The sequence below is a fragment of the Rhododendron vialii genome, chromosome 2a, assembly GCF_030253575.1.
Source record: "Rhododendron vialii isolate Sample 1 chromosome 2a, ASM3025357v1".
In the NCBI taxonomy this organism is placed as follows: Eukaryota; Viridiplantae; Streptophyta; class Magnoliopsida; order Ericales; family Ericaceae; genus Rhododendron; species Rhododendron vialii.
This window is the reverse complement of record NC_080558.1, coordinates 22252028-22270778: the sequence shown is the minus strand read 5'-3', so window position 1 is coordinate 22270778 and position 18751 is coordinate 22252028. Positions and strand designations below refer to the sequence as shown.

The window sequence follows — 18751 nt, the reverse complement described above, 5'->3', positions numbered from 1 at the left end:
TATCACAAACCCTATACAACCCTAAGTTGCACGAAGCGGGGTGGAAGCGGGGTACCCCAAAGCTCCCAAGGTTAGGAGCTCCTATGTTTATTTTATTTCACACACACACACACACACACACACATATACATATACATATATGTTGAAATTTGTCCTACATCGGTTAATTATCTCCTTCAAAACTAGTATATGAGCCTAGGCGGCCTCTTCACTCTATGCCAATTGTTTTGGAGTTGGATGTTTAACATGGTATCAAAGCTAGGATTTCAAGAGACTTTTCCCCTTTATTTCTGCCATAGTTGCACTTTCTTTCGTTGTAATCCATGTGTTTCGGATTCTTTGTTTACCTCTCCACGTGCGAGTCGGGATCGCACATGCGGGAGAGTGTTGAGATTTATCCCACATCGGTTAATTATCTCCTCCAAAACTAATATATAAGCCTGGATCGCCTCTCCCCTCTATGCCAATTAGTTTGAAGTTGGATGCTTTAATAATATTACATAATACCATATTTTTCATTTATATCATACAGAAAATATATATTTTATGTCATTTTTTATATAACATTAAAAAAATGATAATTTTTGTAATATTTTTAATACCTTTTTAAAATTTAATAGGTTAGGATTAGATAGTTTATGTATTAAAAGCACATTGATTCTTTTGTTTTGTTATTTTATGGATAATAAAAGCCCATATGGATTATTTTTGAAGCCTGCAAAGAATTGTGAAATCCACTTCAATCTTTATAGCCCTAATGTATAAGCCCATTTAGTAGCCAAAAAGAATGAACATGCCCATTATATCATAGAAACCCAACTTGGACTGTAAGAATAAAATGGCTCATTACATCATACAATACAAACCCAACTTGGCAGCCCAAAAGAATAAAAAAAAAAAAAAAAAAACCTATTAAGTCCAAAACGAGAACCCTTCTTCTTTCACGCAGCCACCAATTCAGATATCTCTCTCTCTCTTCTTCTTTCACGCAGCCACCAATTCAGATATCTCTCTCTCTCTCTCTCTCTCTCTCTCTCTCTCTCTCTCGTAGGAGCGCAATCCCATCTCAATGGGAACGCGCTCCCAACGTGTTTCTTACTAAAAAACACGGTATCGCGTTTCTCGCCCAGGAGAGCCTACCAAGTAGGCAATTCCTGCAACTAAGATATAACCACACAAGCTTCTCCATTCATGGGAGGACAAGGATATTACTAACTAGATGAGAAAACAAAGAGATAAATTGACGAAAATTGACCTTATCAATTCCAAAAACCAAGCCGCAAGCAGCAGTTGTAGTTACCACCCGCACCAATGCACCTTAATTAGTTCCAATTATCCTGCTTGAAGAGAACCAGGCACCACAGCAATCTCACCAATACACATGCATGAAATAAAATGCAAATGATGATGATGAGAATCATAACATGCAAAAACAAGGAGACGAAGACAAGAACGGATTGTGCATGTGGCTCTAGATAGCCAGCTAGAGACCCTTCATATGCAAGGTAAGATTACTTTTGATTACCGTCTCTAGTCCTTCGAGAATCAGATCCTCCAAATTACAGCTAGTATGGTTGAGAATTCCTCCTCCAGACACAACCTGAACATAAAATACAAGTGAAAGCCAACCTGAGGATTATGAAATAATCAAAGGGAAAGAGGGTCTTTTCAGGCTTATGATGTTGTGTGTAGATTTAACGGTGGAGATGATGAACGATTATACAAATAGGACAATGGCAGCATGGGCTTATTACATCTACAGAGAGCATCATAAGCCCTAAAAGACCCTTTTTTTCCCTTCGATTATTTCATACCTACTCTATATAAAAAGGAAATCCTCAGGTTGGCTTTCACTTGTATTTTATGTTACCGCTTTTGTCCTTCACTTTCTTAGCTTGCCATTCATCTCCCCTTTCACACATAACCACACTCTTAACTTAGTTGATGGGGGGCAATTGCTATATAGCAATTGATGAAACAAGAAACCATCATATAACTATGCATTAAATGCCCCAAGGCACCCAGTGGCTGCTTCAGGACTTTTGTCCAATTCACTTTTGCCTATATTTTATGCAACATAACGAAAAAAATTCAAGAAATCATATTTCGAGAAAAAAATTTAACATGCAGACAAATAGAGCCTAAATGAAAATCTACCACCATACCTCAAAAACACTATCAGATATTTAACATCAAAGGTTCAACCACCGAGATCAAAAACCGCTACAAGACCCTCCTTGTTCAAACCATATGAAAGTGCAGCAGTAGTAGGCTCATTAATGATTCTCTGCACATCAAGGCCAGGAATTCACCCAACATCCTCTGTTGCTCGTCTCTGGGCATCATTGAAATAAGCTGCTGCAGTGATAACAGCTTTTGTGACTATCTTTCCTAAATATGATTCTGCAATCTCTTTCATCTTGGTCAGAATGAATGCTCCAATTTGGCTCGGAGAATATTGTTGCCCGTTGACTTCAACCCAAGCGTCTCCATAAGGAGCCCTGACTATCTTGTATGGAACAAACATTTTTGTTTTAGTTTTTCAATCCACGAAACCAAAATGATTGATTGAACACACTTCAGACACATGTCAAGCACGGTAAAACACAGCCGTGTAATTCGGCAAGCCAACCGGATCAAAATATTGATTAAAACACATGAAAAGGAAGAAAATGGCAGCTTAGAACTCAAATCATTCTCACAATCTTATGCTTTTGATCAAAAGAACCCTTGCCAGTAAACAAATAAAACACAATGTACACACTTGTATTCACATAAGAAACAAGTTTTCTAGTTCGGAAGAGACCTGTAGCGAGAGATCTTATCGACTGAAGCACTGCAGGGGATGTTCGGCCTGTCAAAGGGAAAAGAAAAAAGAAAAATGGTAAAAGGAACAAATAGAAAAAAAACATAGCTGCTTGTAATATTTTTTGCAATCTAGAACCGACTTTTCTCCATGGCCAGTGAATAACCATGAAATCAGGCCCATGAGATGAAATAGCGGTGAGATATATTAGTTCCTTACTTAATACCTCTATGTTGGAAATGAAATGCCAACAAAGAAGTGAAACTATGTTAGAAGTGAAACTATGTTAGCAGGTATGGTATAATATCAAACATCTAGACCATTTCACCATTAGAAAAATATTTCCCTACGATCATCCTCCCACATTAGCAAACTTCACCATTTTGATTGAAATAAAGGTCAAAAGCAACAGAAAGTGAAGTGTAAAAATTTCCATCAAGTTTGTGTTGCCTAAGAATGGTTATGGATTGGTTGATTCTAGCTGCCTCATAAGACTATTGAAATTTACACTGCACTACTGTGACATGATTACACTATGAGAGTGAAATTGAGTTACCTACTCATGAATGGATCATTAATCCCAATGTAGAAGTAGTTAGATTTCTCATAGTGGAGATGATTTTAGGCGCAATTAATAATCAAATGGAGCAGAGGCCAGAAAACCTTACACATTTTCCCAGAAACTGATGCAGTTAAGGTCTTAAGCAATTACCTCAGTTCTTCCCCCTTAAGGATGGGTTTATCAACAAGAAGTTCAGCAATACACAGCTTACACCGTGGAGCCCCCACAAAAGTTCAAGAGGTCGGTACCACAAAGTGACAACTCTACTGGTTAGGGGTTGCATATTCGCAGACGGGCTGGAATTTAGTCCAAAATCAGCTATCTTCAAAACTCCTTCATTATTTACCAGAAAATTTGCATCTTTAATGTCTTGATGCATTCACCTCGCAAGTGGCAGTGCTCAAGTCCAGATAACAACTGTTTAATGTAGCATTTAACCTGCAGAACATGAGAAATAGAATCTTATAACATGGAAGTAACAAAAATCAATTCAACCAGTCGTCGAAGAAAGAGAGTACAGAGAGAAAAAGAAATGAAATCCTTGCATTCATCATTTTGAATGGACACGTGCATCTTGTGCATTTCTACACCACAAAACTAATTGAATTTACTGTACTGTGAGTGTTCACTATCATTCATACTACAGAAGTGGTACGTAATTCAACGAAGGCCAAAACTTAAAATCCAACTTATTTTGGACATATTTATCATTGAAAGATACAACCATTTACAACTAAATAAATAGTATACTCACGTTTCATGGAGGTTGATTGAAATACTCATGTTTCAGTGTGTATTGTCTATACCACAAAACTGATTGATTTTACCATTCTTTTTAGCATTCACAATCATTTCAGAATTGTCGAATTCAAAGTTGGGCTTCCTTACATTCCAAATGCCTTCTATGACATAAATGGCAATCTAATACCTCCCCAATGCTACTGAATCTAAAATCATGTCACTTCTATTCAAAATGAGACGAACAACACAAAATACAACATTGTACAAAAATATTTTTGGCAATAACAAACCTATTCTTCACTGAACTCAATGTCATAGAAGGGCCCAAACACTAAAACCCAAGTCCTTTGATACTTAAAGAAAGGAAATTCATCATTACCCAAATCCTAAAAAAACTTAAATTTGGATATCAAAGGGAAGAAAAGAGTTGTTGCTAACAGAAGTTGTCAAGTCTACTTTCAAAGTCCACCCTTGAACTAAACAATTAGTTTGTCACATACTAAAGACCAAGTAAATTGTGATGTCAAAAGCATGAATAGCACAATAAAAAAGCTATATACAACTTCAAAAGCATGAATAGCACAGTAAATTCTAATGTCAGATGCACTTACAGTTTGATTATGAGGCTTTCGTGGTATTACTGAACCAAACAAACAAAATCCACTGCAATCGGACCGAAATAGGGCCAACCCCTGTCGGAATTTGAAGTGTTTCTACAAATCTATCATTTTACAGAGGCAAATATATTAAAGAGAGCGATTATACCTTTCATCGCCGAGGAACAGGGCTCTGTCTCTCATTTTCAGTATATCTCCACTGAGCGCACTTGGCCGGCAAAAGGAAGCACCTGAATGGCACAGAGACAGCGAAAATCGCTTCGTCAGAATAGAACTGGGAACAAAAAGAGAGGAGGGGAGAGAGAGAGAAAGAGAGAGGAAGAGGTCCAGAAGAGAGAAGGAGAAAAGTAGATCTGGAGTGCTGCTTGTCGCTGGTGCTCACCGGAAGTGCTGGTTGGTGCTAGCGGAAGGTGGCAGTCATGATCTGCGCTGCTGGTAGTCAACAATCATTCCTCTCTCTCTCTCTGGTTGAAGATAGATACATGTGGTAGAGAGAGATGCCATGGGTGTGAAGAGAGAGTAATTCATACCACCTGTCGAAAGCTGCAACCACTGCACCGCCAAGGCGCCAACATCACCTCCAACTGACTTTACCCAAATATCCCCTAGCAAAAGACAAATAAACAAGTAGGGGTGAGCAAAAAATCCATCAAACCACGAATCCAATCCAAACCGAAAGGTTTGGTTTGGTTTTTTAGTAGTATGGTTTGGTCGTGGTTTAAAAAAATTAGAAACCGCATTATATGGTTTGGTTTGTGGATTCACACTGACGGTTATGGTTCCAAACCGATCCAAACCATATAATACACACACACACACACACACATATAATTTAATTATGATTCACTAAATAAATATAGGAGCCTTTTAGTCAACTACTTTCCTAATTTATTGATCCTATTAAATCCATCACAATATTTCTTTTTCCTTCTCAGCTGCCAAGATAATTTAGACTAAACTTCTATATATCACAACCCATTCTAATTTCCTATGATTATTAATTTATTATAAAACCATACCCCCAATAATTGGGGACTAAATGGATTATGTTGTTGTATTAATTTTTTATTATAATAAAAAAAAGCACATGGAATCACCAGATCAGACTTCCATGGCCCAATTCCTAAATTTCTATACATAAAAATCAATTCCTGAATTCCTATTCATATAATTCTTTCACAACCTAGACTAATTACCCTAACTTTCTACACAGAAAAACCTATTCCTATTCTATATAAAGCTAATATGGTAAACCTAAAGGGCAAACCGTGGTTTAAAACCGAAATCGAACCGTATTTTATGGTTTGGATTGGTTTGGTTCTATGGCTTTTGTAGGTTGGTTTGGTCATCTGAATTCATAATCCGTAAGTATTGGTTTGGTTCTTGGTTTACTGTAAAACTGAACCAATCCAAACCATGCTCACAAGATACGAAGAAGCGATTGTGGGACACAGAGTCACAGACGGAATATCTGGAAAGTAAGAAAACCCTTTAAAGTAATCTTTAATTCGAGTGAATAGTGTCTTTGGCCCACCACCAAAATCAGCGAAAAGTAGAAAACACCCCAACCAAATAACATAAGCTTGCCCAATTGAAGGGCTGAATTGGAAAAATCAGATAAATTGACTGGAAATTGAGCAGCCCAAAATTGAGGCAACCTTCTCTTATATGCCTCTCGGGGCTTGGATAAATAGTTACTCTATAAAGTAAAAGGTGCCTTCACATACTTTGAAGAGTGATAACAGCTTTTGGATGTTGAATGAATGAAAAGAGAAGGTCCCAATGGCAGGCAAGCAATTCCAGCACCGCCAATGCTGGTAGGACTGTAAAGGGCAACAGAAAATAATGAAATTCTTGCAAAAAGGACACACATAGTTAAAGACTATCCAGGTAACACAGACGACTCTTGTAGTCCTTGTTTATAAGGACTCGGGTCATTGCTACGCGCTAGGCATGATCCGTCATGCCCGTTGATTTGTAAACGGTAATTATATTGTGAATATTGTCCTGTGTTATTTCCTATGTCATGCATGCAATCTAAAGAAATATGTTAACTGATACCTGCAAATATTTACATTGACGAAATGGCAAAACTAATACCAACCACCTGAATGGTAAAACTGAAACAGAGGGGGCACCTCAAGGTCATTTCCAAGCAAAATCAGCAGCACAATTGAAAAGGAAGAGATTCACACTAGCACGGTGGTAACCAAACTACCATTACTAAAGAGGATTTTAGACATGTCCATCTCACCTAACAAAATTCAATTGGAATTAAGTAAAATATTGCCAAAAACCTATTTGTCAAGTGTGTAACAAAGAATCCAATACATCAGAATCCAACCATCCAATTATTACAATGACTCCTCCGAGGCATATTTAGATGCATCAAGTAATGGAGCACATGTTGAAATCAGCCATGACCTGGTTCATAGTTTCGTATCGTGCTTGGAGGGTTAAAATTGAATTTCCCGTGTCACCTGACTCATAATGATGATAAGATGGAGATGTCGCGAGTGTTGTAAAGGTCAGAGGTCAATATCGTACGCGTACACATATTTAATACATGAAGGACAATTTATTTTCCAACTCTTGCCCAAGATACAATTAGATTCCCTTTCTAGCAATAGAACTTACGGACATGGAGATGGAGATGCTAAAAAGGAAAAGAAACTGAGAATATAAGATGCATAAATATAAGTAGAGCATAGTTTATGTTGGAAATTGTAAGTAATAACACAGAATCAACTTGCATATTAAAGGAAACCATTTGAGCTCCATGCATCCAGATTTGAGGAGGCTTATAATTGGAGTTGAACCGAGTACCTTTACACTCTCAGATCATTCTTCTGTGTGAACCTAGATTACAAAGAGCATCCAAAGTGGAAATCCATGATCAAATAAAAGAATAACCACAATCACCCTTCAGGTACATATAATGGCAAATCATATAGATGAATCTGATTAGTATCGACCTTACAACATCCACTCCATGTGCTTTAGCAGCCTTTTCAAGCTCTTGTTTGCTCAAACTAAGGCATACGGGTTATTAATTCCATTTTCAGCAGAAATTTCTTGTATTTCTCTATATCCCCTCCATCAGGAAACCAAACAATGCACTAAAAATAATAAAATATTAAGTGTCAAAGCACAATAAATAAGGCTACACAAGCAAGCAGCAATTAATTGAGACACAATGGGGAAAATAAGGTGCTCAGAAGAAAAGCAGATTGAGACACCCATTTTCCCTAATGGAACGCCTCAAAACAGCCCTTGCTTCTCCAGGCTTTCCCTCCTTTCTTTTGTCCATCTCTCAGGCTTGGCAAGATACAATATGATGAATGGAAAAAATAAAAAGAGAACCAATACCATTAGAACTTTCACAAATAGAATGAAGAAAATAGAAACATGTACTGACCTTCCACTGAAATCTATCATCTAACATGCTCCTTTGAGCATCTGTCAGCTTCCCAACACATCTCCATATGTCATCACCTGCGAAAAAAGAATAAAATAACCCCCGGTAAGACTTGTCAATTGATACTACTAGTCTAATGCCCGTGCTTATTGCTCAGTGTCATCAGAAGACACAAATCACAAATGTTAGAAGAAACAAAAGAAGAAACAATGCCCATCCAAAAAAAAAAAAAACAGAAGAAACAATCAACGAAAAGGGATAACTGAAGTGCAAAGGGACTTTCAGTTGGGAAGAAAAATCATACTGTAAGGCCCCGTTTGATAACAATGATAGATGGATGGGATTCGTAAGGAGATGAGATTAAGATTGGGATTGGTAATAAGAAGGGATTGGTAATGAGTATGTTTGTTTAGGATGGGATTCGATGATGGGATTATTAATATTATGTTTGTTTGAGATGGGATTAGATGACGGGATTGGATTGATAGAAGAGATTGGTAATGAGAAGAGATTGATAATGAGGAGAGGTTGGGATGGGATTACCAATACCATCTCCAAGAGGGTATTAGCAATACCCCCAAGTTGGGTCTTAGCAATCCCACCGGATTGATAGTCCGGACCATTTTTGGGAAAACAAACAAGGTATTGATAATACCCCCACTCTACCAATCCAATCCCAACCCCTGGAGGGTTATCAAACGGGGCCTAATAGTATTGTAACAACTGTATTTCAAATTTTCTCTACATAATCTTCCTCTAAGTCTAATTTAGGGGCCATAACTAAACAAAATCAAACACAATCAACTTAACTACATTTCTAAAACCTTTCTGACAACAAACTTCCACCCAAATGGGTTTTCCCGGCCCTTCAAGACACCACCAACTGCCAATCAATCATCCATCGCCACATTTCACACATGCCATGCAAGTTTGGCTATGTGCAAATCACCACTGTCAAGAAAGTTTTGCACATAAGCGAGGTCTAGTTTGGAACATTGCCTTAATTTTGCTAATACCAAGCAGTGAAGATTGAGAGTCCATGTTGAATAAGGCTTGACTTTCAATCCATATTACCTCTCCTAAACCAACAAACAGGCAAAGATAAAACCATTGCCCTTAGCCCACCATGGGAGATGATAGAGCTGCACCATCTAATTTGAGGCATGGCATGCTAGAAGCAGATAGTTGCGAGGTTGTACCATCCATGCAAACCTCATGGACAATGCAGAATATATGCACATTGCTGAAACACATGATCAATGTTAACCAAAACTGCAAAGATGCTATCTCTACCAGTATTTGTACATTCTTTTTGAAACCAGTAGTTTCTAACCTCCAGCCATGTTGCCAGAGATCATTTCAGGGGGTTTCTTCATGTCCACCAGCCCCTTCCGAATCCACCAATTACAACTACTATAAATCAAACTGAGCCGTATAGCCATCCAAATAGAAGTTATACTGTCATGTGACAATTGACCATACAGCAATTACACATCCCCAGTTAGCAACAGGACCCCAAAAATGAGTTGTTTTAGGGCCAATTGGATTGTTCAAGAACGATCCAAAGGAAGCCATATAGGACAGCTACAACTCAATAACTCTTTGCCCAGCTTTTCGTTGCTTACATCCACCATCTGTAATGCTCAAAATCGGCGCGTCAGGTACAAACATCATGCCAAATTTTGTAAAAGCATTGCAATAGACAAAATCCAGAATGCAAAACCTTGTAATAAACAAACTTAAGCCGTTCAAAAAAAAAAAAAAAAACAAACTCAAGAATGCACAGTGAAAGGCTGAATTTTGACCCTTGCAGAAGACAAAAAGTCTGGGAGCAAAACTTTGGGACACAGTTGTGTCTAGAGTTGTGTTCATATTGTTGGTCTGCAGAGAAACAGTTCTCCGTTCTCCAGGGTTTGTATGTGCGTAAAAACAATCTCATTAACAAGAATTCAGCAAAATGGACCATCAAAGATATTTTTCATACACTTATTTAGAAATTGACGAGGACAAAGCAAAAGAATTACTGAAAGTGCAGAACATAAGTACCACATATTAATGTGTAACAAAAATGATATCAAATTTTAAACCCCTTTCTCCAAAGAAACCTACTCCTATTAGATAGAACAAAGGTAAAAGAATTTGGGCACACCCTACATTCTCATTTATTTATTACCAAAAGACGGAGGTGCCCAGATAAACAGCCAACTCAATAAAACAATCCAGTTTAACATCGCAAATAATTTTCATCAAATATTTCCCCCTACTCTTAATTAGGTGATAAACTGCCAACAAGCTCAACTCAATAAAACAATCCAGTTCAACAGTGCAAATAATTTTTATCAAATCTTTCCCCTTCTAAGACTTTCAGGAAAAATGAATTTTCAACCTAGGCTACATAGAACGAGACAGATTTAAATATAAACACCGAGACAACTCCTACACTTTCTTAGACAATTTTCAACTATGATGAAGAACTATCTACAAATCAATGCAGCAGTTCGTACTGCAATCCAGCTCCAGAAGAACTATGAACCAAGCCTCCCACCAAGAGAAGATAAAATGAAATACATAGGGTTCATATAAATATCCCACAAGTCCATGACTTCATGGAGAAGTTTTCCACAGGGGAAAAAAAAGTTTCTTCTCTGAATAAATCAAAACAATCCATATAGCATAAATCTCATAAAGCAAGAGCCCAAATAGTTGCACAAAATAACAGCACCATTAGCGAGCAATTCATCATTACTTGTTCCTGATAAGAAGTCATTGACATAAAAATCTCCTTTTAGTTTGGGCTCATGCTTCAACTGAATGAGCACCTTTTGCTGCATGAAAATCGAAAATCTATAATTCCATTTCACAAATCACAAACGGTTGCCTTATGAAAATTAACAAATGGTAGAAGTGGGAAGAGATGACAAAATGTAAAGCAGAAAGGCAGTTACCTCCTCCTCATACTAATTCATATATTTCTTTAGTTCTGATTCAATATTCTTCCTTTTCATAGCTGCAAGCTCTTCCTTCTTCTTCAAAGCCCACTACTCACTCCTCTTCTCTGTTTTCAGCATTGACTCTGGAACCATAGGCCCTGGTTTGGCTTGTGCTTCAGACATCTCTCTGCAAATGACCTAATCAAACTTACAATCAAATAACTACTTTCATATTTTTTATGACAAATTGATACCCCTAACCAATCCATCTCCACTAAAAATGCAATCAAACCAGCTCTGTCTAGGACCTTTGCATTGTTGTTAAAACCAGTATAATGAACAACCAATTTTTCCAAGAAAATCTCTCAATTGCTGCCAAATCAAGGTTTTTTGTGGAAACGAAGGAGGCAATTCTACGAACGGAGTCGCATCGCCTACAATATGGATGTTGATGCCGGTACTGGGTTTCCCTCTCTCGTCGGTTCTAAAAGGTATTTTCCTCCGTCCCTTGAATTCATTATTCTTCTGTACTTGATCTCTCCATAGTAAGGACGTAGATATGGACGTATGTAGTAATCTTTCCAGGGGATTATGGCATTTGTTTTAATCTTTTTTCTCCTTGCATCAGATTGAATTCTGTATCAGATTCCTGATAACTTGTGTTGATAACTTGTTTTTAAAAATCTATGGGAACAGGTTACGTTTCATCCCTCAAATGAAGTCTTAATAGGGCCATTCAATATAGCTCAACTGAGAAGCCTTAAAGTATAAACAAACTAAGATTTGAAGCCAAGTGAGAAGGGCAAGTTATTTTACTAATTTACACCATTATCAAACTATCAATTATTGTTTAGAGTTGTGGACCATAGTCTTCTCCAATGGAGTAGGCCTTATTAACCAAAAAGAGAGAGACAAAACCACACACTTGCTCATACACTTGTCACTTGAACAAAAATGCTCACATGGGGCGTGTGGTCCCATAGTAGAACAGAATAGAAACAACCCCACACAAACTTGCACATACACTCCTACAAATGAGGTTCCATGTGAGGGTTTGTACAAAGTGTATGTGCAAGCATGCGCGGTTGTAGCAAAACTGTCAAGGATTTATGCCAACTATATTATGGGAGTTGGAACGTATCTCAAGTGCAGAAGGACCACAATATTACATGTTTTGACAGATAGGTGGTTGAGTGATAGACATAACAAAGATAAATTTCCTTGGTTTCCTTGGTGGCCCTATGTAGCATGGATACGGAAATGGACCTGGATATGAACACAGACATGGGAATGCTAAATAAATGGGGACACAGACATGCCAGGGGACACACCAAAATTAAATGAATAGATAATTTGTATTTATCTTAAACCAGTGGAAATTGATTATATGTATAAACATGAACATCAATTTGTATAATCAAGAATCATATACACATCATATTACACTTTAAACCCAAAATACTTGAAGTACATAATGATAAAAGTCAAACAGGGGGAAAAATAAAAGAGACTTGCCTTATCTTTTAAAAGGGTTTGTTCAGATCTTTTGGTGAGATGATTTACTGGAACTTGAAACGAAAATACAATAGAAGTTGTCAACATTAAGACCAATAAAGCCATATCCTATGAGTTGCCTCGCACAGAACCAGCTCTACCAGTAGAATTAGAACAAGAGAAAATTGAAACCTACAAAGAGGAAAAGATATATGGTAAACAAAACATCTATTGACATTCAGGTGAAGCAAGGGGTTTGGTTCAAACACATCACGCACCTAGGATTCTGACAAGCATCACTCGGCCAAAAGCCACAATTCCATAATTGCTACTGTGTTTGAGGACTGATACAGAATTTTGAAGAATGAATAGGTGTTTCAGCATACATTACATATGGAACAAAAGCATATGTGGGTAAGCAAAATTATAACTTATGAAGTCATGAAAATAGAAGCTAGAGGAAAACTAACCGTTGCGGTACAAGCTGATCAAAGAGTCGTAGCTTCCTCAAACATCTGCAACAACAAATAAATATTACTACTAAAGAACCATTTTTTCAGAAAAATAAAGAGAAAATACAAGTAGTTGATTGCATCTATACCTCAGGCTACAAAATCTAGAAATACAAGTAGTTGATTGTATCTATGTACTGTACGTGGGTAAGTGTATATTCAGAGAGATCTTTCAACTATCACAACAAAAACAGACGATAAATAGATCAGAAAAAGCTAGGTCAGAAAAATAAACCATCTCTGATCCGGACTCCAACCAAACCTTTTAATCTATCTAGTTCAAAGAAGCAGAGAGAATGAACAAAAGGAATAGCTGTGTAAAAGCAATGAATTTGAAAGCCATAACTTGAAAAATAAAATGAATTTGAGACTAAAAAGTACACAATTGAAGAACACAAACTAACATAGCAAATCGCATGACAGCTTCTCTCTATCCTTCCCAAAAATCTTTCATCCACAGCCACTAGAAGAGTTCTTCAATCAAAAGAGAACTTTGTGACGCCGTTCGAAGCAGAAACAGTTCTTAGAGTACTCTATGAAGCTGCTCAAACAGTAACCAGTCTCTCTCTCTCCAACGACAATAACCTAAATAGGCTTAGGAATTACAATTGTGAAAGCCATATTTGAAGAAATTCCTTGTCGACAAAGAAACGGAAAACACAGGTAAAGGCGAGATAAGAGGCCAGAGAAGACGCTGCAAAATAAGGGAACAGCCCTCTACATGGACTGGGAAAGCCTAAAATACCCCAACAACTAAGAACAAACAGTACGCAAATAAAAGGGCAAAATGGTAAAATCTGGGTAAAAGAGTACACAATTTCAGCAAAATCCGGAAAAAACATTACTCCCTCCGTCCCAAAAAGTTGGACACTTTTGGGACTGCATGCCATTTTTGATCGCTTATATCTTTCGATTTATAAAGTTTTATGTGATTTTGAAAACTTTGTTTAATAGAATTAATTAAGATCTATCAAACAAGATCCATATAGCATATTTTTTGACATTCACATTGAACAATATAGGCGATTGAAAATGGCACACTCCCGAAAGTGCCAACTTTTTGGGACGGAGGTAGTAGCTTTTTTCAGTAAAAAATACAAAAATACGTAGCTTTTACCCGAAAAATTATTCGGTGTAGGTCTTCCAAACAAGGCAAAATGACGACCCTACCCTCCAATTCAAACTACAAGGGTAATCCTATAAGGGGTATTTTGTATTTTCGCGGCTTGGCAACCAACGTTTGCTGTTTTATTACAAGAGTATTGATACTTGTACAAAATGGTAGGTCTTGCCAAAATTTGAAAGTGTAAGTGGTAACCATAGCATAGCCAACAAAAAAAACTAAGTCAAGCACAACCAATAAACAAACACAATACCCAACATAGGATTCTAATGTTTAATGGTATTGCATCACAAAACCATGTTCAAATGGACAAATATCTAGAGTGTTCAAATGACACAATTCAAGTGTGAAGCATGTCACAAACTGTTTGAAATCCTCCCCTTTTTTCATAATCCCATCTATAAGAGCCTTCCCCGTCAGCCAACATATATAGAATTTAAACTATTTTGGATGCCCTTAATCCTCTTATCTCGTAACCCATTGCTCGGCATTTAGTCAAACACCTAGTAGGCGCTATCTTCTAATGTTTTTCCACTCTTTAATTCCCTAACCAATGGGTTATGGCTTAACTCAGTTTAACTAAAACTATATAATAGTGCATGATTAGGAGAAAGTGCTAGAAAGTAAATTAGGAATAAATTCAATGCAACTCATTTTCTCTACTTTCATTAACACAAAGTATTAATTACACAATCATCAAAACAACCAAGACAGTTGTGACATGATCAAATTGAAAAAAGCCTATCTCTTGACCAAGAAGGTTATCAGTGAGAAATCAAATTGAATGAATAAACAAAAAAGAAACAGACATGTTCATTATGCTCTGAAAATCACAGAAAGATAACTGTACCAGAGAGAGAGGAGGGGGTTTCATGTGTGGGTGTGGCCGTTGTGGGTGGGGCGGTGGGTATGAGAGAGAGAATATAAAGAGATCTCTAATTACTAACGGTTTACAAATTTGAATTCTTGATCGATGAGAATTAGGGCTACAAAGCTACGAATCCCAAAAATCCTAACCCTAGGTTTTCAAACACATTTGCATTACTACGTCTCCTATGAAAAGCAAGAAACATCAGATGAGCTTAAAAAGGCGGGGCCAAGGGGCGGACCGGCACATCTGATCTTGTCTTTAATTCGCTAGATCATCTTCTCCTTCTTCGGCCTCGAGTTTCCGTACGATCCCTTGAACCTCTTCCCTTTCTTCGTCCTCTTGTCCCCGCGTCCGCAGAGGATCGGCGCCCCCGCCGCAGCCAGGGGGTTGACTGCTGACTGGCGAGTGAGAGAGAGAAGGGGTTCGAATCGCCTATCGACTGAGAGAGAGAGGGGGGTATGATCGTCTGAGAGAGAGAGAGAGAGAGAGAGAGAGAGAGAGAGATGAGGGCCAAATCGCCGATCGAAAGGGTGTGTGTGTGTGTGTGTGTGTGTGTGTGTGTGTGTGTGAGAGAGAGAGAGAGAGGAGGGAGCGTCTGAGAGAGGGTTTTGTGTGTGAGGGGTTTGTATTGTGGGTGTGGCGGTGGATGTGGCAAAAAAATATAATGAGATCACTTCACTGATCAATTGTGGGCGGTCCTACTCTCTTATTGTGAGGGGGTATGTAAATTAGACAGGCTAGGTACACCGGATTCCGGTCCACCGCATGGTTATTGATGTTTATTTCAGGTCCTACAAAAATATAAAAAAATATTTTTAAATTTTAAAATAATATTTTTTGGAACCTTGTAAAAATCAGCTTCAACGGATATAGGTAGGTATATTTTTTAAATTTGTAGGAGTGAAACTGCTCAGTTTCGCAGTTTTCGCCACTATAAATTCAAAAAGCATACCTACTGACATCCTTTAAAGTTGATTTTTTACAGGGCCCAATAAATATATTATTATAAAATTTATAAATATTTTTTTGTATTTTTGTGGGGCCCGAAATGAGCCCCAATAGCCGTGCGGTGAACGGTCACCGGACCACATATGCGGTGATCGTAGCCTGCGGTGATCGTAGCCTAGCTCTATGTAAATGGGTGTGTGAATAGGTGTGATGGTAAAATTATTGTTGAAAATTGATTGAATGCTTGATGATCATCTTTTGCGATGAGAACAGAGGTTTCCATGAATCTCAACCGTTTATAATGCATTACATGTTCGATGCACGGGACCAAAAAAAAATCACATCAGCGAGATTTGGCCAAAAATCTCTTATACTCCCTCCGTCCCAATTTACTTGTCTCAGTTCTATTCTAACTAGATTAAAAAACTAGTTTTATCTTTAAAGTGGTAATGAGTTTTATATCCAATATAGATCTTTTTGGATAGATCTCGATTTGTTTTATAATTCAATGTCTTCGAAATCACCTAAAATATTATAAATTACAAGATATAATTAATTGAAAAATGACACGAATTCTAAAAAATGACAAGTAAATTGGGACGAACGAAGTATTTACTAGTGAAAGTCTACTAATAAGTGAAAATTCAAAATTTAGCACAAAACATTAAAAATCAATCAACTACCAACCCTGGCAACCCTCGTCCCACCGGGAACCCCATCCAAAGTTAGTGTCTTAGTGAAATTTCACTAATAATGGAAAGTTCTAATTATGTACTGAAAATTCAAAAAATTGACCAACTACGAACTCTCGCGACCCCATGTTCGTGAAAATTCACTAATATTGAAAAGTTCTAATTTACTACTAAAAATTCAAAAACAAAAATGTCCAATTATCAGTGAACCCTCAATTCCGGCAACCAACTCTAGCCAGCGACACACGAATTTAGTGAAATATCACTAAATCAATCAACAACCAGCTGTAATGAAAATCTCACTAATCATCATAAAACAAGGTCTACTTTGGGTTTTGACTTAAAAAGTCAAGTTACTTTTTTGCAATGGCGGATTTTGACTCCAAATGGGCCGACTTAATAGATTTTTGCACATTATGTCAAAATGTTTTACATATTATGTCATTAGATTTTTGCTTTCCAATACATTATATTTGTACATTGAATGATTCTAGCTTAATGAAGTATACCGATTGTTTTGTTTTTTTTTATTTAGGCTCATTTAACTGTCACATTCTTATTTTTTATTTATGAAATGAGCCACGATAATGTAAAATAATCGATTTTTTATCAAATTAAACCAGATTAACAAGATTGTAAGTAGTTATACATGGATAATTATCATTAATATACAAAATCAGGTCTATAAAAAATTTTAAAACTCAGACGCTCGGGGAGCCAAGGCCCCCTCGGGCCCCCACATAGCTCCGCCCCTATTTTTTTGTTTTGACTTTATTCAAAAAAAAAATCGTGTTTGTTAATTTTGCGTTAAACTTTTGTGACTTATTAATTCATCTCAATAAGAGGAATCGAAAAAATACAAAATCATGATCGAAACTCATAATTTTTTTAATAGTCTTGCTATTGTCAGCTCACAGAGCTGACGATAAGCACACTAGAAGGCAAGGAAAACACGTATTTCTGTGGACTTTTTATACCATTTAATACACATTCACACACTCACTATTGTCAGCCCATTGGGCTAATTTTAGAATTTTTCTTTTTTTAATAAACATAAAAATAAGTCAAAAAGACACTCTTTTTCACTTTTTTATTTTTTGTATTTTTGAAAAAATTATGAGTTTTGATTATGATATTTTACTTTTTCGATTCTTCGTGTTACGACGAATCAATAAGTTACAAAAGTTTAAAGCAAAATTAATAAATGCGAAAAAAAATTGAATAAAGACACAAAAAAGAGTAAAAGTGACTTTTTAAGCCAACCACGAAGTCGAACATTTTGAAATTAATAAATGTGTTGGATTAATTTAGTTCATATCTAATCTGAAGATTCTGATATAATCTGAACGAGCAACGAATCCGTGCTACGCACGGGAACTGTCACTCAAAAATTTGAAATTCTTACAGTATATAATACTTTTGAATCATAAAATAAAAATAGTTGTTAAATCCGACAACTCAACTCCACTCCCACCTAACCGGGTGTAGTGGGCCGAACAGCACAAGCTTTAAGTTTGGGCCAAACATAAAGTAAAGAAAGGGGAAAATGACGGTTAATAGAGTGTTTTGATAATTAATATCCGTCAAGAACAATTTGCTTGTTAAAAAATGTTTTCAACATGTCTTTGACGGGTATTAATTATTAAAATACATCATGGGCCGTCATTTTCCCAAAAAAGAAAGATAGAATGGGCTTCTAGTTGCACGCTCTGCTTGGATTGGCATGGCTGTGCCACTTCGGCCGGTTGAGGCTCGGCCTCTACCGCTTTGCCTCTGTTGGGCTTCGCCCATTATCTAGATCACACATGGGTCAAACTAGGCCGCGATGCGCCGACAACTAGAACGGGAGTGGAGACAACTGGAACGGGAGTGGAGAGGCCTGGAACTCGCGAGGCTAACCCGTGCAAGGATGGGTGTGACCGTGGCCATATATGAAGTGCAAACCAAAATACTGGATCAAATCTACTAAAACCCACTATTAGCAAGTTATATATGTTCCGATCAGATACTTAATGATATCCGATCAAGTTGATTTTT

General features: G+C 37.2%; 1 protein-coding gene and 1 long non-coding RNA gene across 5 annotated transcripts; both read right to left on the bottom strand.

Annotated features, from left to right (window-relative positions):
- Positions 1-263: 263 nt before the first annotated feature.
- LOC131316955 (uncharacterized) lies at positions 264-7469 on the bottom strand. Of its 4 annotated transcripts, none has more exons than XR_009197331.1 (7): positions 6454-7469; positions 5109-5331; positions 4875-4956; positions 3519-3806; positions 2807-2854; positions 2166-2509; positions 264-1600 (listed from the first exon to the last, which is right to left on the bottom strand). It is a non-coding gene; the product is annotated as an uncharacterized LOC131316955 (long non-coding RNA). The 4 variants fall into 4 exon arrangements; XR_009197332.1 differs by having other exon boundaries at positions 2166-2505; XR_009197329.1 differs by lacking the exon at positions 264-1600 and having other exon boundaries at positions 1970-2509.
- Positions 7470-8232: 763 nt separating this feature from the next.
- Positions 8233-15704, bottom strand: LOC131316954 (mitochondrial pyruvate carrier 1-like). The gene is made up of 7 exons (XM_058346533.1): positions 13485-15704; positions 13170-13256; positions 13039-13083; positions 11090-11261; positions 9627-9778; positions 9478-9532; positions 8233-9387 (listed from the first exon to the last, which is right to left on the bottom strand). The coding sequence occupies exons 5-7, from the start codon at positions 9717-9719 to the stop codon at positions 9296-9298; spliced, it is 240 nt and encodes a 79-aa protein (XP_058202516.1). The 5' UTR covers positions 9720-9778; positions 11090-11261; positions 13039-13083; positions 13170-13256; positions 13485-15704; the 3' UTR covers positions 8233-9295.
- Between the last annotated feature and the right edge of the window lie 3047 nt (positions 15705-18751).